General features: G+C 41.6%; 1 protein-coding gene across 1 annotated transcript in view; it reads right to left on the bottom strand.

Annotated features, from left to right (window-relative positions):
• The window catches only part of LOC117457274 (roundabout homolog 2-like), a 257,499-nt gene that overhangs the window by 26,528 nt on the left and 205,036 nt on the right, over positions 1-25,935 (bottom strand). The window contains 13 exon segments of the mRNA XM_034097247.2: positions 664-852; positions 1,883-2,054; positions 2,148-2,272; positions 5,120-5,351; positions 7,160-7,281; positions 8,492-8,658; positions 8,802-8,967; positions 9,080-9,161; positions 10,210-10,415; positions 12,800-12,971; positions 14,716-14,840; positions 18,471-18,482; positions 19,637-19,773. Of these exon segments, the coding sequence (XP_033953138.1) occupies positions 664-852; positions 1,883-2,054; positions 2,148-2,272; positions 5,120-5,351; positions 7,160-7,281; positions 8,492-8,658; positions 8,802-8,967; positions 9,080-9,161; positions 10,210-10,415; positions 12,800-12,971; positions 14,716-14,840; positions 18,471-18,482; positions 19,637-19,773 (1,907 nt within the window).

Here is a 25,935-nt window from a genome sequence, read left to right as displayed (position 1 = left end):
ACACATAAATGCAACAAATAGAAATGAAGAACAAACAAAACAGCTTCTAGAGACTGCCATCGGAATAGTCTTTATGGCTTGAAATGTTAAGAGAAAGTGGCAAAAACAAATATGTTTTTCTCTTGATTTCTGCTAGTTTTGAGGCAGGATGTTAACATATTCGGTTGCACTGCCTAGAACATTATGTATCAGTTCATTACCATTTTCTGCTCTCTAATTAAATACTGTGCCCTTGGCGTGCATGTGGAATAAGTGGTTGCTAGTTGACTGGGGGTCAGTCAGTAAGACGTCGGGGTCTGTGTGTGGGAAGAGAGCTGGACAAACTCCAGCTCCAGTGACCAGCAGAGAGTCCAGTCAGCCCACTCAGCTCGACCACCCTGGGCTATGAACCAACACCGTGGGTGGATTTGTGGAAAAAAACTATAGCCCTCTGGAAATGATTCACACCGACATCTGTCTCCTTGTTGAGCTTTTAAACCGTAGCAATTCCAACCATACTGCTAGCAACTGCTTTAATGTCTTAGCAAAACTGAACTCATTAAGACTGAGTGATGATCGAGTAGAAGTCAAATCATCTTAGAAAGAAAACATAAATGAGATGAATGGTAGAAGAGTAGTCCATTGTTTGATGGGGATATAATAAGAGCGTAATGTCAGTCTCACCTGCGTAGTTGCTCAGACCCTTCCTCTTCTTTCTCCTCCAGTACAGCCAGATGCTGAATCCCATGAGGATGACCCAGCAGGCTCCTCCAATACCAGCAATAAAGGCAGGTTGTTTCACCACGTCAGTGATCTGTTCTGTGATGCTGTTGTTCCGGTTTCCATGTATGATGACGTCCCGGAATTCTTTACCTGAGGGCACAAGGATAAGCAATGTTAATGAGATGCTAAGTGGATAGCTACTAGAGAGAAACAGAAAATAGCCATACTGATGTGCATGTTTGCTGGTTTAGGTAGGTTCTAATTATCACATCCAACCCTGCATTAACGAAGGGCATAACACATGTTTAGATTTTTAACTGAGCAGAAATAACAGCCAAAGATACATCAGGGCAGGGTAAGGGCAAGAGTCAGCTCAAAGAAAGTAGGTTGGATGATTTTAGCTGAGATATTGTTGAAGGGAGCAGGACACAGATCTAAAGGATGCGCAGTGAAATATAATGCTTTGACTGAAAAAGACAAAGCCTAAAAGCTTATAACAAACCCCAAGGTGAACAGGTTGCTTGCTTAGCTCAGCCCCTAATTCACTCCATTGTCGGTAAAACACACCGTGTGAAATAAGAGGATCCCGGTTTGTATTGATCTCCAATTGCAGCTCAACGTGACTGCTGCGCTCGACACTATTTCTCGGAGCGTGATAAGACTCAGAGCAAAAACAAATGTTCCCACACACTGACAGGAAATGATAAACACTCATGAAACCTACATATCATGTGCGTATGCATGCAAAGCTGCACGAATGCGCGTCAACTTTCTATAACTGTGCAACCACATGAACACACACCCATTCGCGCATCCACAGACACGCCAACACACAAGATAATATAAATCCAAGCTTGAGGCTCGGCTCTCGGAGATGGATTATGTGAGTGACACTGGGGAAATAAGAACATGCTACAGGCCAAGCCATCAGTTATGGGTCAAATCAGGCACAATCTGCCTCAGCTCCACATAAATCATTTGTGGTCAGGCCACATATCAAAAAAGTGGTATTTTAACAATACTTTCCATATGGAAATTTCTAGAATTTCATGAAACCATTCACATTATTTTCTTTCGCTGAAATCGACCAATTTGATTTTTTTTGCGAACACTGATGTTGACGTAGGGGAAAAACTTGGATGTTGAAAAGTTGAAAATGCTTTTTATCAATCATTCTTACCGATGCTGATAGACTGAGCTTCACTCTTCACTCCAACCCCAGCGCTTGTGCTTGCAGCCACCTCTACACGGTACACCACTCCAACTTGCATGCCGCCAACCACCACTGAGCGAATGGCTGCGTCCACGGTCTTATTTACATGGAAACGTGTCTCATTCCCTAGACACCAGATCTAAAGAAGAGAAGGGGGGAAAAGACAGACAGTTGATTCCATTTGTCCTTGTATCAGTTAAAGGAGAATCCAAGCGCACTCGCTGAGACAAACCTTGTACTCTTGGATGATGCCATTCTGATGGTCTGATGGAGGGGGGTCCCACGAGATGCTAATGGAAGTGCTGTTCTGGCTTCCCACGGTCAGGACTGTAACCTGCTGAGGAGGGGCACTGGGAGCTGAAAAAGGGCAAACAAAATAAAGAGGTCAACAATCAAATGCACTATTATGGTGCCCAGGCAGAACACGAGTATGTAGGGAAAGTGGGATGCACAGCAGAATTGTACATTTGCATGGAACAGGATCTCATACATATATACGTAGAAAAGCACATACATAAAACCAGACTCACACACATACACACTTTTCCAAAGAATGTTTCTGTTCTGGGATTTCACAGGTGGCTGGAGGCTGTCAAGATGTCTCATTAGAGGGGGATTTACATTAAGACCAGGGCAGGTCTGACATGAATATAGCCTATCTTTAACGTTTCACTATGATTTAATATCTCATCCTCTGCTCCAGCCTGGTGGAATTTTTCCGACAATACCGGTATTGATTTGTGGAATGACGGACTGGCACATTCAGGCAAGTGCTCTCAGTCAAGCTAATACTTTGGCACTGAATGAGCAGGGCAGCATGCGGGTCAATGAGCTTAAAGGATGAAGCTTGGACGAGAAGGAAATATGAAAAAAAATTACATTTTAGGGGAAGGAAACAAAGTCTCAGTAAACATATTGACTGGTTCCATCGATCAGCCAGATGAAACTAAAGCCAGTAGGTAAGGATCAGGGGGAAGCTTCAGAGCGAGGCACATCTAAATGAATCGGCTTTATCCACAGGCAGACACAAACAAGACAAGTCCATGCTTTCATAAACCTCACTCTGTTGTTATTCTGATGGCTACAATCTTTTGACCCCACAAGGTGTAACACAGGGAAAAATAAATAACAGTTGGCCCAGCTGGAAATAACGCTTTAAAAATAATGTTTTCTCATTTCCGCAGTGGCTGGCAGGGGAGCGGCACCACGGCAGAATACTGACAGGTCAATTACTCCTGGGCTGCCTCTCCCTCACCTCGCCTCCATCCAAAATGGCACGTGTCACCCTGTAAATCTGTGCTCATCCCTCAGCACGATTGGCCACACCGGCCCCCAGAGAGACAGCAGGCCCTGGCATGGCGGAAGATGAATGGGTCCAATGATGAACACAACACCTTGGCCAGATTAGAAACTATCTACCAAGGGAGCATCTGATCAACCATCATGCTTAGGGCTCTCCATCGCTGCATTACATCCAGGTGACAAAGTGCTGGATTGGTACGTGGCCGCAATCAGAGGCAATGTCGTTCAAAGTTAATGTTATGAATGATTTAACAGCTTATTATCATGCATATTTGTGCTAAACAATACACATTTTTCAATAGAGGCCCCAGAGGCTGTGCTAATAGAGCCATTAGCAGAGTGATGTATGGCAGGCAGGAATGTGAACCCCCGTCTCTCACACACGCAGAGTGCCGTGTTGAATTATGAAGTACTGTAATATAAACATATCATATTAAAAGCCAATAATGATATGGAAAACAGTAAGATGTGTGGGAGGACACCGGTGGACCTCCCGCAAAGATATTTGTCAAAAAATGTGTCTGCTATAAATGAACATTTACAACAACATCACTGTATTCTTTCTCCATAAATAAGCATAGTTTTGCATAAAAGATGGGCCTCCTTTGTGAGAATCATTAACCAAGCGACCAGAGTACATTTATCAGCTATGAGATGACTGTCCAGATGGAGAGCGAGAGAATGTGTGAAAAAGGAGGAGGGAGTGTACAAAGATGGACAAAGAATTGAAGCGCCGAGCATACTGTAACCCTGCATCCGTCCGTACCTGCTCTGGGGATTATTTAATTGTATTAGCTAATGGACAACCTAAGTTTTAATCACCCTCTGACCAAGTCTTCACTATCCATCTCGCTGCCCTTCTTAGAAGTCCCAGGGTCTCTGAGGAGCCTCGAGCTGTGTGTTTGACAGTATATCATCTATGACCAGGGAGGGCAGCGGGGTTGTGACAGAAATAGAAAGTGCTTGGGCTCTCTGAGGGACTGGGATGCAGATAGAGCAGAAGCAGGGAGCATTATCAGCATTGGTAATAGCCGGAACATGCAGGTTCTGGAGGGCTTCGGGAGAGGCGGTGTGCTGGCATGTATGCGTTTTCTGTTTGTGTGTGTCAGGGACAGCTGTAACGTGATGGCAGTTCCACTACAACAGTGCGTGCACTGGCTGGCCACAGGAGATACTGTCCCTCTGAGAAAGGGAAAATAAATGGGCCTGTCACATGGACAGGATGTGAACTGTCTCTTATACATGCAGGGCTAAATATGTTGTGGCAAGATGGGCTTTGTCTTCAGTATATGGAATCTGTATTTATCTCTTTGTGCTTTAGTGCGCATGTCCTGTGTTTATTTATTTCAGATCACATCATAGTTTAAATTCAGTTATTAGACTCGAAGGAGGAAGCAGGCCGTGTGCAGTGCTGTTGGATGCATTTCTGCTTTGGCATCGGTCAAAATAGTGAATTCATTCAAACACAGACCTGTGTGTGTTTGTGTGTGATATTGTGCCATGCTGCTTTGTGGCCTTGTCAGAGCCTGTATGTATCATGCTTTGGGCGACAGATCATCTTCGCAGAAGGAAGTGTGTGTTGTCTCCAATCACAGCTCAGGCCTGTGGCTGCTGGGTGATGGATTAGAAGAAGTTTGGCAGTAACACCACCAATCATACACAAAAAAAGCACAGCAGGAAGGTCAGACCGACAGGCACAAACATGCAGACACACACACATGCATTCACATACACCCTCAATAGTCTTGAGTTTTAAAAAAGAGGGGCAGTGCTGCCTGTGATACTATGACAAAAACCAACATGAAAGGAGCCTACAGGGTCATGTGTCATTCCACATGTGTGTACACTTTGTTGTATTGCTCCCAATATAATGTAAAAATATTCAGCATTTTTTCTTCATACCTTCTTCAGTCGTCCGCGCTGTTCTGGATTCACTGTCCATGCCTTGAAACTCATTGAAATAAGGCCGGACCTTGATCTCATACACAATGCCCTTCTTGAGTGCAGAGAGGACAACGCTGCGCTCAGAAGGGACCTTCACTTCCTGCATCTGCCAGGGTCCAGGGGAAGGTAGTCCTGAGGTCTGCCTGTACAGGACTCTGTAACCCTGAATGAACTGGGACTGGCGATCCACCTTAGAAAGTGAATGATGACAAGATGAATGTTGTATTCCAGTTCAAAAAGAACCATTCAGAGGAAATTGGCAGATGCAATCTTGGGCCAGCCACTAGATAATAAAAAAAAGATGTTTTCCAGGCATGTCTCTCTCTCTCACAAGATTGCATTTGTGACAGTTTAGAGGCTGTTGCTTGTTTAATAGGCCCTTTATCAACAGCGTTGACACAATTAGCTCAATTAACACTCTGACATTACCTCATACACCCTGCTCCCAGCCCAAAGTGTTCCCTCGTCTATTCAAATACTTTCTTTAATGCCACCTTAAAGGACTTACACATGTCCCATAAGCATTATAAATTCTAACTAGTGACACAGGAAAGCAAGTCCCATCACATTTTAGTTGGGCTCTGAGGCTGAGGATGTTTATGCAGCACCATACACAGATACCTTGGGGACATGAGGGGCACACACAGCAGTGGTGATAACAGCAGATCTGTCCCATAGAAAAGATGGAGACGCTGGAAACCTGATAGCCCCTCGCAACCCACAAAGGACCCTCCCTTAAAACTTGGACCCATTTAGCTAGACAGAAAATGCTGAATTTATGCGGAGGAGGAGCGGGTGCATAACTCTTTGTAATGGCTTGTTAACAGTAGAAGAAGTGAGCACGGCTTTCAAGTGGGATATTAAGCAGCTGTTTTTCGCAAGTGTAGCCAGAGAAAATCAGCAAAATGTGATCCCCTGCTTGGTGCGTGACTTTTATTAATGGAATGATTTGGGAGTATAAAAGCTCTCTGAGAGTGGCCTCTCTGTTTACTGGCCCCTGATTGATTAGGTAGCCATGTTTTGTGTCGATTGTACACTACAATCATAAAGCAATGCTTTAGTATTACATTTGCTAACAAGTCGTGGGGTAAGACTTATTACAGGGGTCAATAAACATGTCACCAGGAAAACAGCTAATGTGGTTCATTTGGAAATGGAAACAGGCACCCTATGCCACTGTGTGATAGGTGTATACTGTAAATACCTGCGAGTGATTCATAGCCCCATGAGGAAAATAAATGAACACCTTGTAAGACCAACTCAGCTTTGAATAATATAAATAGCCTTTTTACCTCATTAGCATACAATGAAATACAAACAATTTTAGCAGATGCCGTAGCTGCCTTGTTTAAGGTAATAGTTTGATTTATGTTGTGAGGCAAACATCACAAAACATGTGCATATGATGGTGAAAGAGCAGATGTATGTTTGTTTTGTTTGCATTTATGAGTGAGTGAAGATTAATGCATCATCTCCTGACGGTAGGAAAACAGGAACATGGGTATTCACAAACATTAATTCCAATCAGATGCTATCCATGCAAGGCCTTTGTTTTCAAGGGAAGCAGCTGAAGACAAACGGAAGATTGATGAACAACCAGATGTCTCTGACATCTCTTTTGATGTGCAATGTGGTTAAGAGAAAGTATTTTTCAGCTATTTGATGTTCATTTACTTTAAGTCACAAATTACAGTTTTCAAAGCTGCAGTCTAAGGGAACAACCAGACTGAAATGTCCTGACATAAGAAATGGTAGCCTCGAGGTACACCTTTTTGTCTTCAAAGGGGATCCTAAAATATAAACTTGACTTTATGACTGGAATTTACTCCATCAAACATGAAAAAAAGAATGCAGACAGGTTCACAAAACTGGTCTGACAGGAAGACAATGTAATTCAAAGTTCTGATGCAAAAATGTAAAGCTGAACAAATGATGTATTATTTACTAAAAGTGAAGAGTAAATTGTATTCTACATGCAAAAAGAAAAGCTCCACTTACCGTCCATGTGACCTGAATGGATGTGGGACTCAGTACAACCGGGTTGTGCAGCCGAACTATGACCTCACCAAGCTCCTTCTGCACATGTCTGTGGTCGACACCCTGAGCAGGAGGACTTATATCTATGAGAGAAAGAAATGAAAATGAGAAAAAGAAAGAAAAATATCAATGTTTTCCACTCTCCTCTACTAGTTTCTAGCTTCATCGCCATCAGGGGTGGACTGGTACAAAAAGAGTGACTGAATAGACCAATTGGTTTCAACACAGAATAATACACTTGGTGAGCATGACTTTATTTTAAATAATAAAGCTGCTGTCTGGTTTGTAGAAAATAAAGCAGACTTGGGCTGGCAGAGTTCTTCAGATGTGTGGTCTACACTTACTGGGGCCTGACTGAACAACCGCATCAACAAATTAACTGCGAGTGAGCAGAGCCAGACATATTGGATAGGACATGAATGGACACTATGACACTATTTTCCAGCTCATTTCCCGTTTTGCACATGTTTCTAGTTATAAGCAATACAAACTCCACTGCATGAGATTGTGAGTGTGGTAAAAGCGAGGCACATTGAGTTATTTACTAAAGGGAATATAAATACTCAGAAATTATGATTTCAAAAAACTTCATTCAGACAAACCAGCATGGTCATGAATCACAGGCTACATTTCAAGGTCAAGACAGGCCAAAAACAGAAGTGAAAAACCATTGTGTCATCAATGCATGCCATCGTCAACTCATTTCTATATCATCTCGAAATCTTCACCTCAGCACACCAAGGATGTGCTGCAATTCAAATAGACTAATATTGTACTTTTCTTGGCTTGAATTTGATAGAGCTTGGCCAAATGTTGTTATTTTCTTCTTCTTTTTTTGCCAGGGATTTATCATATCAGTGTAATCTGGAGAGCGTGGTCTGTCCAGCATCGTAATCAAATCTTCTCTCGATTTGGAGGCAGTAATTTTCTCCAGTTATGATCATTAACATAGCAGGGATAGACAAACTCAGTTAGGCCTTCCAAAAGAAGAGATGCTTATTCCACATCATTGCTAAAGTGTAGCCTTAATGAGCTGGGCTGAGATGGAGACTTTGACCTCTGGAAAGTTCTCTGCAGTGTTTGAGAAAAGCAATTCACTGCAGATTGCTGAGAGGGGTTGATAAGTATCACACTTTGAAGCAGAGCACACTTGACCTTCCCCTATCAGTAGAAACAGAAATTATACTCAGCAAAAGACAAGAATCATATTCCACTAGTTCAAGTGATTATGGTTCTTAAATATATGTATGCAGTAAACACTGAGCATTCATTTCATGCTGATATGTAAAGTACCTTGTGTTCTGACTGGTTCAGACATGGGGCTCGGATCACTCAGGCCCTGGGTGTTGACTGCTCGGACCATGAACAGGTAGATGGTGTTGGGCCGGAGACCTTTCACAGTATACTGGTTTGTTTTGACATGGTCTGCTACTGTTTGCCAGCTGTTGCTCACCGATTGACTGCAATGGAAGAGGAACATGTGGTTCCATATTCATATTTTAGTTGTATTTTACACGACAAAATATAATTCAACCCGTATACCATTACATACTGAGGGTATTTAGAAGTGAGTGAGGGGTTTGATGTTACTCATAAAACAAACCTGAATGCCTCAATGACAAAAGAGGAGACAGGTGATGCTCCTGCCATCCCAGGCTGCCAGGACAAGGACACGCTGTTCTTCGTGACATCAGTGACCTGAGGCTTAGATGGTGGACCTGGAAGCTCCTTCTCATCATGGGTTTTCATGACTATCACTCCTCCTGCTTCTAAACGGAGAGAATAATACAGAAAAGGCCAATTATCTAACGATAAACATAGCTGACATATTCCACATTTTCCTGTACATTAAATACATGGAATAATTACGCCGTCTTGTACCTTTGACTTCAAGGTAAGCACTCCATGATGTTTCCCCGCTGGAGCTAGTGGCCACACATGTGTAGATTCCAGAGTCTGAAAGCTAAACAGTAGGATACACATGTATGAATAAAAAACAAACTAACAGCATCAGCACACAGCATTTCATGGCACTACTAATAACCCTTTTAGTGCCATTTCATTTCTCACGTCCTGAGAGCACTAGCAATGAATGCATATTATCTTGCAATCGCTGAAACAATGAAAAGTGATGGGGCGACTTCATGAGCTAGCCTCGTGCTGGCCAAATTGTGTGTCATTTGAGAGTGCCTCAAAGTGCTGACGCTAATTTCCTAATGAATTCCATCTTCTACTCACCACCCTTCCATCACTTTTCTACTCCCCCTCCTGATTTCCCCACTGTCCTGCCGACCACAACAAAGCCAGGCTAATTAATTTAGGGTGGGCTGCTGGAACCCCCTGGACCGATGACAGCTGGCGTGTCTCTCCATCCCTCGTAGGAACTTGGGATGTTTGTTGGTTTTTGTCCCTGTGCCTTCCTTCCATTTATTAAATAACATGTCAGCGGTCGGCAGCTTTGTCAAGCGTAATAGATATTCCATAGAGGCCTCAGAGTGGGGAAAGGAAGATGTGGGCCTTTTAAATGTAATCTACTCTCAACGTGTATGTGTGCACACATGTGTGTATATCTATAAGTGCATACATATATTCTATGCTACAGCTGGAGCCCATCCCACCCTGCACAGCTGAGCCCCGTTGGAGGTGCCCTGCCATAAAGTGATACTATTGAATCATTTGAATTGAAAAAATCAATGCTGCCTATCATCAAGTCATTAAGGTACCTTCCTCAAAGTTATGATCAACCCATGTCCTACTCAATTCTACACAATTGAATCTGGCTTGTATGCTGAAGGGTTCGAACAATGACCATACAAATGCATTTACCTGAATACAAATATTGAGTAATAACATAAAGCAAGGCCATTGACAACAACTAGCAAAAGGTAGCTGGTGCTTGAAATAGTTAAGCTCTAGTTTTGGACAAAGCTATTTTAATACAGGATTGGTACAGTAGCAGGGATTTATTTGTCAATTGATTTCACAGTAAAATGGGCAATGAAATGTTTTACCTTGATGTTTTTTATCTGAAGGCTGCCCAGCTCCTGCAGGGACATGCGGGCATCCTTTCCCAGCAGACTGACCCCATCCTTCAGCCAGCTGATGGAGGGGATAGGGTCTCCTGAAGCCTGGCACTTCAACAGAGCCACACTGTCCGCACCAAGTGTCTGATTGGACGGGCCTTGTCGGATGATTGGTGGCGGCCTGTCTGTGAGCACTGTGATACAAAGACAGAAATGTGAGCATATTATCAATATCATTAGGATTTCAGATGAAAAGCAGTTGTCAGGCGCACTAACTGTAAATTAAACGAGTGACAGCATGGTCATAAAAGTCACTCGGGGTGGATGTGGGTATCTATCATAAAATATCCTTTTTTCTCTGCAGGTCTTGTAATTGTACCACAGAACAATGACCATATCCTGTATTTCCAGGAAGCTTGGAAAACACAGATGAGTAGTGTTTTTTTAGTTCCATTGATGTGGCAGAGGGATGCTAAGAAGTTTCCAGTTACAGCCTGCTTAGCCTTATTTTTATACACTAATCTAGACTTTGTGGTACAGTTTAGTGGTGAGACTCTTGCCTATTGACTCAGTGTGGTTCAGATAAATACTTCATTGTGTGAAGCACGGGGCACAAGGAAAGGTGAAAAGTATCTACATTTTAACAATAAACAATCAATGACAAAAATCCCCTCGTAATTTGTTTTTATTTCACTTTAGATGAATGCAAATGCTGTGATGAATTATATTTATATGAGCAAATTCATTTGTTATAATGTGCCAAAAAAAGCCTGTGGGTTCCCTCAATGAAATATTGGGTAAGTCAGAGGTGATCTCAGAGAGAGTTAGTGCTCTCGCACAGTTGATATATTTAGAGTTGAATAATGTGGAGTCCCCCTGGCATCACAGAAGCCACATTAATTAGAAGGTATGGATTAATGATGTCAGACCTGCAGGGGCTAATTACCCAGTCTACCTCGGTAACCTTTCAACACATTATCACACCCACGTTTACAACTGCATTTCCAATCTAAGAGGCTACATCTGACAAAAGGAAGTGCTTCCAAGAAAAACCCTTCTGCTATGTTCTGCTCAACCCTTATCTTTCACATCCATTTCAACAATGATATTTCTCTTATTATTGTAGTCCTGTGGAATGTGTATGTAAGGGTGAAATGTGAGTATTAAGAGGGTCACTGCGTATCAGAAACTAAGCTATGAATCAAAGCAACTACTGCTTGCCAGTGACACACTATGCTGTAGAAGTGTTTCTGTCTGCTATTGCTTTTATTAACATTTACGCTAGTAGATAAAGGTGTTTTGTTTTGCTTCTGTAAAGCCTCAACTTTTATTGTTTGTTAATATATATTGGAAATGAAGACCTTGACTCCAAAGCCTTCCCTGTTGACAGAAGACAGTCAGTTATGAATAGTGACAGAAGCTAGTGCACAAGCATAAGACATTCCTAAGTCCAGGGATTTGATGCACCTGATGGATGTGTTGATGGCGTGGAGGAGTGACAGGGGGGGGGAGGCAAGGCTCAACTAAGGCCTTGGGTCTCTGGATCAGGAATTTCTCATTACAGATCTCCTTGAACTCCACAGACTGTTGTCTGTGCTCTGGACAGTAAATCACGTAAGGACTGCGGCAGGTGTGGCCGTGACCTCACCCTGGCCCTCTTGTACTCTTTCCTCCTCTATCCTTTTCTGTCGGACCAAGACCTATTTTACTAGCATACTGTTTGTTGGACATATTTATAAAAAAAACCCGAATGAAATGGTTAACTGTTGATAAGCCAGAGTATTTCAATTTAAAAAGTGATGATGTATTATTTCAGGCAACTGAAGGATATACCAATTTAGTTTGTGCAAAGGAACCATTCTCACTTCAGAAGGAAATGTTGCTTTTAATCTTTCTGCCAGCAGGTACTTCAACAGACGTATGGATGGCCCTCGATCTTGCCATCACAGTAGCTGAGCAGATTAGATGCTCCCACAGCTCGCAGGACCACATCATTCATTCCACAGGAAACCATTGTCACTCACTCAATCATGTCCCCTCTTTTCTGTTTCTCTAGCTCCCTCCCTCTCTCCCTCACGCACACACTTGCACCTCGCCCACTCATACAAAACGCTGATCATTAAACTTGAACAAACTCAAGGGTAATGCTTTATTTCCTTTCCAAAAGGAAATGTGGAAAATGATAATTAAATTGTGTCATGAAAAAATAAGGAACAAAGAGAGTATTGCAAAACACAGCAACTGAAGGTCATGGGCATACTGACATCTATCACAGAATAACATCAAGACAAGAATAGTGATGTGGACCTATAGTTTCACAGCGGTTAAGGGCCACATTCACATATAAACTCAGCATGCAAGAAGTGTGTTAAACCATGAAAAACTATGATCAGATATCATTGAAAAACATGTATTAAATATGAATTTGTTGATCGTCTAAATGCATTTGTTGAAAGTACCTTACATGCATATTGAAAGTATATCTGTTTCTTATGCACCAACTTCTCCACATTTGCAGTGGTGCTAAGGTGTGTTAGTGTGCTGGCTTGGAATAAGTTATGTGTGAGTTTTCCCTCACCATCTGTGACCTCGAGTTGAGCCTTGGCGAGGATACTGCCTGCAACAGTCAGGGCCTGGCAGATATAGTAGCCAGCATCTGCCCGCTGCACAGATGAGATGGTGAGGTCTCCGCCGGGTGACACCGAGAAGCGACTGCTGGGCTGCTGCGGTTGGTTGGGAAAGAGCAAATTCTGCAGGAAGAGGTACAAACAGCCAATTAGCAAGAACATGGAACCAGTACAACCTGGAAATATAACAAAGACCCCGCACATCCATCACCACCACCAAACTCACACATATGCTGTGCACACACACTTACACACAGACTATTAGAGCTACACTACGAACCATTTCATATGTCACTTGGTTAACCAACCTCACACACTTCCCAACATGTATACACTTTGATGACTTGGTTTCAAATGTATTCCTTTGCCAAGCCAAAGGCTCCACTGTGTTATGAAGGCTACTTTTACTCTCGTTGGCTCCGTGACTACTTTCCATTCTGCTTCAATTCCAAAGCAGTTTTGAGCTGCTCTTTTACCCTCAGAGACCACCCCATAGAGTTGAGCAAATACTGAGTATAATACAATACTTCTTTAGTATAGCTAAAGAGGAAGGGATAATCAATACCCATTACTTCATAGTAAATACCCAGGATCAAAGGTATTGATGTTTCATATATAAAACATCACCTCTCCATCTTTATTAGCCCAGCAGCCACTTTATCCCAGCTCTTTCGTTCAGAAGAATTATCCCCAAATACATTAGCTGGATTTAATTACATTTCATCACTTTAATGCAACAGATGATGCTGTTTTAGTTTAATTAGGCTCAACCCATCTTTAGTGCATGAGAGAGGTAGACTCCATTATCCTCAAGTGTGAGAAGAAAAGATATTTTTGACATTTAATTACTGTACTGAATTAGATTTAATTTGTTTTCTCAATAAATACCTCCATACTTTGTATATGTCTGTGTGGCTAAGATACAGAAAGCATTCACCAACACAATACAGAGTGTTGAATGGTGAGGACGTGCAATAGCTTGTCTGAAAGTGTTTGTGGTAAAACTGTTTCAAAAGACTAATCTTTATCGACAACGTGAGTCAGACGCTGAATATAAATCTACTTTATCTGAACAAGTTCACAACATTACACAGTGTAACTGAGTCATGAGCTTTAGGTCAGACATTGTTAAGGGGTAAAGTGGGTGAGAGTTACACCAAATGTTTGTGAGAACATGTAAGCATGTGTCTCACTCCTGTTCACTCTTTTAAGATCACTTTACTGTTATTGTTGGCCTGCAGGCTATGAGTGTGTGTTTGAACCTTAGCCAGAGCTGAATCATATCTCTGGCTCATCGACAAGCCCCAACAGGCTCCTAATTGGCACTGTTGTTGAGTGTTGTGAGGACACCCAGGTATTTGAATGGGTTATCTGCTCCAGTGAGGGATAGGATCGTTCTTATCAGTGCAGGGTCACGGGGAAACCGATTAGCACTTTGCCGTGTGGCGGCTCCTAAGAACAAAGGTGTATATGTGTCTGTCGTAAAGATACCGATGACAGATAGCTTAGTTTGCAGTGCTGTGTGTGTGTGTGTGTGTGTGTGTGTGTGTGTGTGTGTGTGTGTGTGTGTGTGTGTGTGTGTGTGTGTGTGTGTGTGTGTGTGTGTGTGTGTGTGTGTGTGTGTGTGTGTGTGTGTGTGTGTGTGTGTGTGTGTGCATGTATGGAAGGAAGGAGATTCATAAGTACTCAGCCATTGTGCATACAGCCCAGGGAATCTAAACAAAGTGCTGAGGGTCGATCACCAGACGCACAGAAGATAGCAGAAGCTGCCGACTAAGAGAGCAATATATTTCTACATGTAAGATATAATGGGAAAAAGAAAATATGTTTTCTACCAACTGGGTTGTGTGAGATTGTCTGCTCTTACCTGACTTCCCTCCTTCTGCCAGAAGACAGCAGGCTGAGGGTTTCCTTTGGTTTCACACGGGAAGGTGGCAGTGCGGCCTTGAGCCACAATTTGGTCCCGTGGGCGAATGACAAACTGGGGCGCAGCTGAAGTCAAAGGGCAACAACAACAATGTTAGAAGACCAGTGGTACACAGTGACACCACACATCAGGGCTGGAGATAATCAGGGCTTGGGGATTTCAAGCAAAGACAAGCAATAAACCACGTAGTCAAACAAAGTGGGAGTGCCGTACAGAGCTTCCATGCAGAGGAAGGACACCAATGACAATCATGGCTATCATTGCCATGTTAACCAGGTTGGCTATTCATCCAGGTGGGGCTGAGGCTGAATGAATGACATTGGCAATCACAAGGGACATATTCTTAGTCACAGTGGCACTAAGATCTGGGACAACACAAAGGCACACCCATTCCCTGGAATCATACACAACTGTGAACAGGTAAAGACATACAAGGATTCATTGTGTGTGACTTTACATATGTCTGCATCATAATGCATCTCATATACAAGTCAAGATCTGAAGCAGCACTGTACTTTTGATCAAAGTTGTATCAACAGGGAGTGAGCAACAGAAAAGACCAATTCTGTGTTCACCACACTTCAAGCTAACACCTCTCCATCAAGTAGAGATGGAGGCTTGCAAACATATCAGACTTTTAAATTATAGTGTGAAGCTTCCTCAGTCAATATTGATCTCCATCATGAGCCCATGCAGTTGTCACACACTCCGAGTCGCGACAGAGTGATACATTTCTGACTGACAAGTTGGCAGATGCAGTTTAATTATAAAGAGAGTGGAGTTCAGAGATTAGATACAACTCCTTGTGGTGTGCAGCTTCGCCTCTCTTTGCTCCCTGACCGTTGTCTGAGGTAGGTTATGGAGGCAGCATTACTCGAACAAACAAAAACTGATCAATCCGAGCGGATAGCTGGGATACTAATGTATTATAATGTTGTTCTCCCATGATAAACTATATTACTTATTACCATAAGGGATATTAATTTGTATTCATATATAAAATGGTTTATGTCAAGTAATCAAAACCTATGTTATGCCTATGGGTTGGTCACAATACATTGCAGCATAGAAGGAAATAAGTTAAAATAAATTAGTCCAGCTTCAAAACTAGATGTCTGTAAAATACCTGAACTTTGACCGGAGGTAATTTAGACCCAAGACCTCGGCTTGTTTATTCTATACTTGTTGTGTTTACACGTTCCATATAGGAAATTACATGGGTCTTGCAGAGGGAATGTAAGTCAACAAATTAAATACTCAGGGTAAGTGAAGAAAATAGATAATAAAGGGCAATTTTCTTGAGGCAAAAAATACGGAAAACAAGAGATTTAGAGATTGTTTGTAAATTACATGACGAAGAAATGAATGTTGAAACATTTTGCACCCTTTCTGTTTCTTTTTATTTCTTTGTAAGTCCTTTCACTGACAAGCCAGCTGGTTCCAGTAAGGCCAATCTCTTCCCATTTGGCTGGTTTTTCTATGTAATCCCTTTTTGGGGTGTGTGTATTTGTCAAAGATACACACAGTTGGGAATGGTACAGATGGCTACAGATTTACTGCTTTCCCGTTTGGCCTTCTGCAGCTTGAATATCTCGTGGCTCTCACAATGCTGGGCCTGATACAGAGCTCCTAAATCATGCTCTGGCAAGGACTCACTTCCCTCCCTTTGCTTCCTCTGCTCCATCCCACACATCGCATAACTAACTAAAAATATGGTTTAACACCTTACAGACTTGTCCCTATTAATGCATCGCCATCGTCCCTTCTCACACTTTCTTCATCAATGTCTTTTCCTTTCTCAAAGGCTCTTCTTGCAAATAAAATGTCAGCTTAATTTATGGAGAAGAATTTACCCAATTTATTTCCATATTTATGATACCAAGTACTGTCAAACATCATTTGGTTAAATGAATGAATTTGAGGTTTATAATTGGCTTGTCCTTGTATGGATGATTGTTGGCAGCTAGTTGTAAAAGAAAATATTGACTTTAACTCTAAAAAAATAAAATGTGAATCATTGTTATACTAGCAAACACCTTTGCATCAGGACATCGTCCTTTACCTGTGGCAATACTTTCAATTTCCCTTTCTATATTTCAAATGTCATTGTAAAGGGAATAACATACTCATAGGGAATGTTAGGGGATGGACTCTAATAGAGGCAAAGGGGGTGAACAGAAAATAACTCAGACAAATCAAGAGGAAGAAATTGAGTGACAGTTTCACAGCTTGGCTGAGGGTTAACTCACACTCGCCCTGTTTTCGATTCACAGACCCTAAATGACATGTGAGAGGCTACTTCCTGTCCTCTCCCAAGGAAACACCTGATCTGGCGGCCATATTTAATTCATGACAAGCTACAACTGCCTGGTTTGGAGAGGACTCAGCATTTCAGGGTGAAAAGAACAAATGAACAGAGAGAAAGACATCCATGCAGTACACCCAGGGCCACACATTAAGAGGCATTTCTTCTTTACAATCTCACGTTCAATCATATTTTATTCAGAAGTCTACAACAATTGCTGTCACTTCCCACAGGAAGATTGAATGTGTAATTTCCTCCATCTTCTTGAAAGCTGACAGTTTGACAATTGCAGAACAGCGACTGCTGTTTTGGCAACCAAAGTCCTGCCAATGAGGCAGTGTCTGGGTTCTCCTGCCAGTCAAGTCTGTCTCACACTTATGCCATTCTTTTCTTTTCCTTTCTTTGTCCTGAAAAGTCTTCTTATTTCTCTGTTTAGCATCTCAATAGGCTCACCTTTTTTTCAAGATGCCCATTTTCACTCATTCCTTTAAGAATGTAAGCTGTTATGCATAACACATTTACTTTTGCCTTGACCTTCTCCCAACCTGTAGGGACATGCAATGAGATTCCCAGCACTATATTGTGGTGCTCAAAAGAAATGAAGCTTGTCCAAAACAAACAGATCTCAGCTTTGTGTTCCAACAATTCACAGATGGCTTCAAGACTTGCAAGTTAAACACGTTCTGGACCATATTTGATTACAACGTCTGAGACTATTGGACTGCCAGCCCACTCAGTCATTGTTAAGGAAATGGTATTGTATCTACTGGCATTAGTTTTATGCTACCACTTTGAAAACTAACTGAAACTTTGGGTTTAGGGCATATGATAAATCTGTCACACAAGAGAGTTTCATTGAAACCTACAACAGTTCCATCACCTGCATGTTGACATCAGGTGATAAAAATAAAGACTTTTGAATATTCTGTGGCTTTTTGACATTTTGAAAAACTAACACTAAAATGAGTGGTTGATTTTTAAACAATGCTGCTTTCACAAGTTGTTTTATGATAACATCATGTTGATATAGAGAATACTTTCGGATCAGAAATTATGTTGACAGTTTGTTGAAATGTATTACTGTATAAGTAGGTTATTTGCAAGTTCAAAACATACAGTATACTCAAGACAACTTACAGGAATAAAGTGTATCATATTAAATGAACAAAAACACTTGTTATTCACCATTAGTGTTTTAGTACTCCAGTTAGAGCTGTAACATCTCCACATACTACAACACGATGTGTAAACAATAATTATAGGAGTGCGCCATGTGAAGTAACACCTGTTAACAATACAACAATGGTAATTGATTGTAAAGCAGTCAAATTAAACATTTGTATGAAGACATCATGCAGGGTGGGATCAAATCAGAAGTATGGGTACTTACCGACAGGGCGAGCTGGAGACACAACAATGGAGGAGTGGATACATAAATAAACAAATCAGGACACAGACAAACAAACAAACAAACAAACAAACAGAAAAAACAAAAAAAGACAAACAGAAAAGAAATAAGACAAAACAAAATCAAAGTCAGAATGAATGACATGTTGCTTTGTGGCCAACCCTTTTCTGGCACAGGGTCAGCATGGCAGAGGATCCAGTAGTCTTTGTCCACTGCACAGTTGTATTGATTAGCTCAAAGGCTCTGTTTCTCACACAGCATGTCTGGTACAGCCAATCTAATATGAGCGCACCCTGGTGGTCGCACATTTCCAATTCAAGCCATTACTTTTGTGAGAGACAAAAAAGCTACTGGACCTTTGTAGTCTGCATTAATGAAATCTACATTTGTACGGATGTTGTGTGTCTGTAGTAGCAAAATGAAGGTGAGTTTTTTTAATGGACAGAGCAGAATAAAAGAGATCAATAGAAAGCAAAAACATGAAGACAGCATGTGCGTTCATCCAGTGATCAGAACTGTTGAAACACCCTGTTCCCTTCAGAGAAGTTGGTGCAGGTGATGTTTCTTCGGTGCTGTATATGTCATCATCTTCAAGCAAAACACTAAGACGCTGCCTTCACAAATCACTCGCCCAATAAGAGAAAATGACCCACACCTGGTTTTATCCACCCATGGCCCTGTGTCCCTGTAAATAATTCAACAGAGACTCTAATCACTTGGATTTAGTGGAAATAAGAGTGGCGAAAAGAGGGGGAAATGATGGTTTGTATTAACATCGCAAAACCCCAGGTGTTGGACTGGCGGTGTGCACCAGTAATCTGTGAAATGGCTTTGCTGACTGGGTGGTTGCAGAATCGAGGGTAGCGTGGCTAGCAGACCACCACGACGGGGGGAAGGTGGCAGAGTGTGTCGACGCTGCACTTGGAAATGTAAATAATTAAACAGATTCATTGACTGTCTACATCTTTCTTGGCTGCGGGAGTCAGCATACTGGGTTTCTATTTGTGTAAAGGGGACCCTATGGAGTAAACTCCCAATCTGAACCTCCTTTTAGTGCACATGTACGTTACCCTCAGTGCTCCATGACTTCTCTAAGTGTTGTCACATGCTAGTTATTGTCCCAAAAAAAAGAAAAGAAGGGTTTTTACCTCTGACGGTGAGAGTGGCGGAGGCCTCCAGCTTGCCCACGCGGTTTTCTGCCACACAGGTAAACGTGCCCTCGTCGTTAATGGAAGCCTTCTTCATTCTCAGCAAATAGTCATCCTTGTCATACTTGATCTCGTACCTGTGAACAAAGATGTTACACCATCAGAATCAGAAGCAGGTTTATTACCAGGTAGGTTAACACATACGAGGAATCATGAAATCTAAGTTACCTGTTCAACATTGAAAATACATACTTTAAATTCAGATAACAAATGAACCCTTTGACAGATAAGACTTGCTTCAGTATATGACCTAGCTGGTAAAAGTCTCCTTTGTGAGGAACACAGAAGCACAATTGTTCATTCTGACAAATGAAGATTGCAAGGATCAATTATTCAACAATGACAGACAACACACAGAGTGTTGTGCGTTCAGTTGGAACCTTCCAAAATGTGTTCAATATTCATGAGATGCTTCTCTCTCTCTCTCTGTATATATGTTTAAACCATATGCAGAGCTTTATGTGTGTACATGTGCATAACTAGGCCATGCTGCAGCCACACCCCTATGCATGGATACGTATACAATACATCTAATAATAAAGAGCTACACCTTTGTATTGTAGAAAAACAGACTGAATGTATAGCATCTATACTGTAGCTGGCTGTAATTGCAATTACACTGCAGTAGTCAACTGTGTGTTTATGTTTTTTTCGCAAGAGGTTGTGTGTGCCTAGACCTGTATACATTTCAAGGCAGTTGACAGGGGGATGATGCTGGTCAGGCTTGTTGTTTCAGTCTGTAATTGAAGGGGGTGCTGGCCTGGCAGTGCGTAAGTAGTGGGGGTGGTGGAGCTGTGTGATGGGGGTCTGTCAGCCTGACAACCTTCTGCTGTCCACAGTATGTCACTCACAGGCACAGAGAACAGTGTTGAGATGAACCGATAACAGGCCACTATGTGAGCTTGACACGTTGTTGCCCCTTTAGAGCACATGTGCAGCATTTTAATAAGATTGTCGAATATTTTTGAATATAATCCGACAATGAAAACTGAAATTGTTGCAATCTGTGTGTTACTTTCAGCCTTAAATATGATTAATACTGTCCATATATATATATATATATATATATATATATATATATATACACCACTTGGAATCCCACAAAGCCAGAATGTTTCAAATCCACAAAGGGGCTTTAAAGCACAGCCCTGACATTACATTCTCCTTTTATTATAGCTTTTACCTTTGTGCCATAAAACTCCAAACTTGCAGCCCAACAACTATTAAAAATACATAAGACATATGTCTGGCCAACATGGTGCTAACCCTTCAGAGATTGGAAAATGCAGTCGCAAAGTTATTTCAGAACTACACTGGCCATGTTCATTGTAATGAAGAAATATGCCACCCGGTCCAAAAGTATGACTCTTTTATGTGTTTTTAATGGCCTTTAGATGACAATAGAGCTCTGTGGCACAGAGGAGCACGGTATATTGGACTTTGGCTACACAGCTTGCTAGAGGGATACATATATTTCTGGTTTTGGTCTCTTCAGGGAAATTGCTGATATTTAAATAGAAGTGATTTCTATTTTAAACTATGAGGTATTTTAAGGTAACTGTTTACTGTGGATAATACATTGGACTATTAGATATGGCAACAGTCTTTGATTTACAGCGAACATTTCTGATGTGATTTTAGAGCAACAGCATGCTATGGTCCATTCCCCTCAGAGTGGAAAAGACCCCTCTGCTCGACCATCAGGTGTACTGATGGCTGCTTGCCACTAGCAGCTGCAAAACTAATCTGTCCTGTCCTGTATTTTTTTCACCTGCTGTTATGACATTTCCTGAGCAAGCATTCAAAGGCAGCTTTATTGAAGCACATTCCTCAACTCTGACTGCCAGTTCCTCCTATCCACCCAGGTACTTAAAGCCATAATGATTATTTGACTGAGTCATGACTGAATGCTTTGTTCTAGAGAAAGGGGATGTACAGTTCAGGTGAGGGTGGGGGACGTGAATAAAGCATTTATTGTTGAAACTGAGAGACAGGCATCTACAGCACATTTTGTGACAAGCCTGTTGCCAGATGAAAAATAAACAAGCTAATAGAACGAGAATCGTCCCACAACATGCCCCAGGCTTCAATGGGAAGCTCAACATGAACTACTGGCTTGCAAGAGGAGGTGGAGATAAGCAAAAGAGTGGCAATGGCTTAGGGAAAACACCATGACTCCCAAACAAACAAAGATGAGAGCAAGTGAACAAGATACAAATATTTTGAGCACTTTCAAACACCCAACCATATCCAGCTCTGCGTCAACAAACATCAGCATTCTACTGTAGGTAGAAGGTTTGCCGTGTTCATCTTGCTAGTTTAAAATGATGATACATTTTGGTATGTAACATTTGCTTATTAGTGATATCATAAAGTACAGCTAAAGGTAGATCATTATTCATTTTGTATCTGAAGTTGGCAGGGCATGCAAAGTTTAGGTTTTAATTAATTTAATGAACCTCTCTGCAACTTACACGTTGGTATCATAGCTCATGTTAATCAATGGAATAGTTGTGAGGACATTTTGTTTAAATCCACACATGTCAACATCATGGTGGCGCTAGAGAAAGAGTCAGGGCGTCACCTAAGTCCATTTCAGTCTGGACCAAAAATGGTGGACTGACCAATTCAATGGCAGAAGGACATTACCATCCAAAGAGCCATGCCAACATCATGGCTAACAAAATCTTGTGAATACTTTTGACCACATTCATCTTGTGACCTCTAAAAATGTGACAGACATAGTTGTGACTAGGGCTATTATTTGGGTCAATAATTGATATCACAATTATTAAAAACGATTATCCATTTACTTTTAAAACATCAATTTATTGAAAAACAAATGTGAACGGTATGTTTTTAACAGTTGGTTACCCTGAACTTTAAGTATAATTCAACTGAAAAACCAATACAAATTTTTTTAAATTAAAAAATAAATAATCATTTTATTTCGATTATGTTGTTTTCATAATCGTTGCAAGCCAAAATTGTAATTGCGATTCAAATACGATTAATTGAGCAGCCCTAGTTGTGACACTGTGTTAAGGTAATGTATTAGAGCCAAATATGTTATAATCTCAAAACAACAAAACAAGTGAACAGTTCAACTACTCATACAGTTTCCTGCAGTCTGACATCTGCATGACCGAGCCCTCACCATTTGGATAACCCACGTATACATGTACTGGACAACATGCTTTTTGTTCTAGGTCCCTACTCCATCAATCTCTCAAAAGAGAACCTCAGGACTTATTAGGGGAACACATGAGCCCAATCAATCTGTAATCAACTTCCTATATGGAATCAGCCGAGATGACAAGATGAGTGGAAATACTCAGGGATAAGAGGTACAGTAGTTGTGGTCACACAAACGTGTAAGTACACACAGAAAGGGAACAGTAGGTCTTTATTGAGACTGAATTGGGCATAGTTCTGTTCTCTATTAGAGGAGGAATGTAATTGCACATGTAGAAGGGCTGTGGAAAGGATCGGAGAGCCAAGTTCACTCTCCCTCCTTTTCAACAGAGAAAAGGCACGCTGTACACACACGCACTCACACAAAGAACAGAGTACACAATCATCCAACACATTTCCACATATATGTCGAGTCATTCAATCTTGCAGGAAGATGAGGAGTGATGGGAATGTAAGCAAAGGCCGAGACAAAGCAGCATTTTCCTGGGTTGTCAACTTGATGTGTTTGCTGCACGAAGAAGGCTGTGCAAAGATGACAACTTTATTGCACAGCCTTTAAAAGGCATCACATCTCAAAGGTCCTGCAGATGATCTGCTTTGAAACCATCTGTCAGAAACACACTCACCCATGTTCCACCTTCAGACTTGTGCCAATTCACCCGCATTAAGTGAATCGTATATCTCGGTAGTGTGTCCGACTGAATGTGTGCGTGCTGTTATCCACAAAATGACTCCACCTGAGAGCATCGTATCTGCTCTGTCTCTGTGTGTGCATGAATGGGGCCGGCTGTAGGCAGAAGGGTTGTGTGCCAACTCTGACTCAAGATACGGCAGAGGACCAATTCAGGCCTGCTCTCTGGCCATGCTGTTCTAACACAAAGCCCCCTCTCTGCTCCCTTTCATTCTGTCAGTCTGATCCAGTTTCACACCATCCAACAGCTACTTTAGCACATCCTGATCAAAAGAGCTGGAGACTACCTATCCAGAGCGAAGAGAGGGAATCAATTAACCCCTATCGCTTCTCATCTTCCTTTTGTATGGCCCTGAGCCAGAACTCTACTCCCTACTGGCATCTCTGAAGCATCAGCAGAGTCAGGGCCTACTGTCAGTCTGACTTACATTCAGCACCTTATCCTATATTGATATAAGATCAGTTTGGAAAGACTTTGACCCTTATTGTAAGGCTGGTGGTTTGTGGGTAGTAAACTGATCCCAAATGTGCCTTTAAAAGAGTGACTTCTCTCCAGTGCCACAGTGGCAGCAGTGAAGTCTTTACTTATTCAAAAGTGGTTTGGAGCGGTCAGTATGGTACATCTGGAAATGGAGATAGAGAAAACAAAAAAGCAAAGTATAGCTTATTGACTGATGCCAAGAAGAAACTCCTACTCTTTCTCTTTCGGTGAGCGGGTGTGAAGAACAAAGGATGCTCTCGTACCAAGGGCCCTGAGAAAGTCAGATGTATATGCTGAGGTAAGTCATCTAGGCTTTCTTAGCAATTGAGAGGTAATTTTCTTTCTTTCCATGAGGATGAAAATCTCTTATACATAATGAATGATCCACTGTGTATCATCCTAATTAATGCAAAACTAACATTTCTATATTCAGAATTTCATAAACAGTGGATTCTTGTTTTATTCCCATTTGTTTACTGTTGACACAATCAATAAATAAACCACTGCTGAGCATCATACTGCTGTTGCACTCAGCACCCCCCATACACATGCACACTCATAAATACCAGATGTATCCACTTATATATCAGGGGAAGTAATGGAGACAGGAACCATAGCTTGCCGTCTTTTCATTTTGCTGCAGAGGTGAGAAACCACTGAAACTGGATGGTCAGCATAACACAGACGCTCCTGCTGTCACACTAGCTTTAACAGCTCTCTCAAATATAATGACCCACACACCTCTATCATAGACAAACCCACACCGGTGCAAAACCACGAAGGGAATGAGTCAGAAAGAAAGGCTTTTTTCTGCTGAATGTTGGAGAAGCTGTGCTGTGGAGGTCCATGGGGACCGGGGGCCTGCATACAGAGAGACTGCAGGACCAAAGAGGCTCTGATAAGGCACAGCAGAGGGCACAGGGGTCCGGAGCAAACAAGGAGGGACAGGGAAACCAAAGGAGGGAAAGACGAGGCCAAACACTGAGCTGGTAGCCAGTGGGAGATAACACACACTGGCAAAGTATTTTTTACTGGGATTCATAGACTATGGTGGAGACCCTTCCATTTGGAGACACAAAGCTCCCTGGTTCTCCTCTCCTGGCTCTCTGGTGTGGGAGCAGCTATTCTGTACTTTCCCCAAGAATCCGCAGAGATGCTTTACAGACTGATATTAATATGATCCTGATAGAATTCCAAATGAAGCTGCTCTTAAAAATGATATGTTTTCTGGTTTAAGGATTACCAGGGCTGCAACATGACAAAATATATGACTTAAACTGTCTTGGTAAGAAGATTGCACCACCATATGCGTACAATATGAGATAAAGGCTTTTTTGTTGTTGTAATGCAATCAGCATTAAAACGTGATCATGATGTGCATTTAAGGAAAAACCATTATGAGAGTGAGAACCTGCAATGTTACCACACGGCTGATCTCATTTCAGCAGCCGGTTATCATTCTGTCTTGGCCTGGCTATTAGTACATGTATGTGTGGTGGACTACATGTATGTAACAACTCAAAGACTCCCATCCTCTTCATAATGAAATGGTTTGATTGGAATTCGGAAAGAAGCGTTTGATATCTACACTTATATAAAATGGTATATTTGTTTCTTAAATAACAAGATCCCGTTATTAGGCTTTGTGTTGAACACAGTCCAGACAGTGCATTAAAATATCCATGTCAATTTGGTTATTTCTAAATATTTCTTATTTAGATTTGGATCAAAAGTCAATGCTAATATTTAAGCTCAATATCATAATTAATGCAGTTATAATGCACCTGTTGTTACTCGACACTTATACAGTAGCTATGTATTTGACTCTGACATGTACCAGACTGTTATTTGAATGGTTTCACAGGGATATGT

The sequence above is a fragment of the Pseudochaenichthys georgianus genome, chromosome 13 (genome assembly GCF_902827115.2).
Source record: "Pseudochaenichthys georgianus chromosome 13, fPseGeo1.2, whole genome shotgun sequence".
Taxonomy (NCBI): domain Eukaryota; kingdom Metazoa; phylum Chordata; class Actinopteri; order Perciformes; family Channichthyidae; genus Pseudochaenichthys; species Pseudochaenichthys georgianus.
Note: the sequence above shows the minus strand (reverse complement) of the source record. Positions and strands in the feature narration are given on the sequence as shown.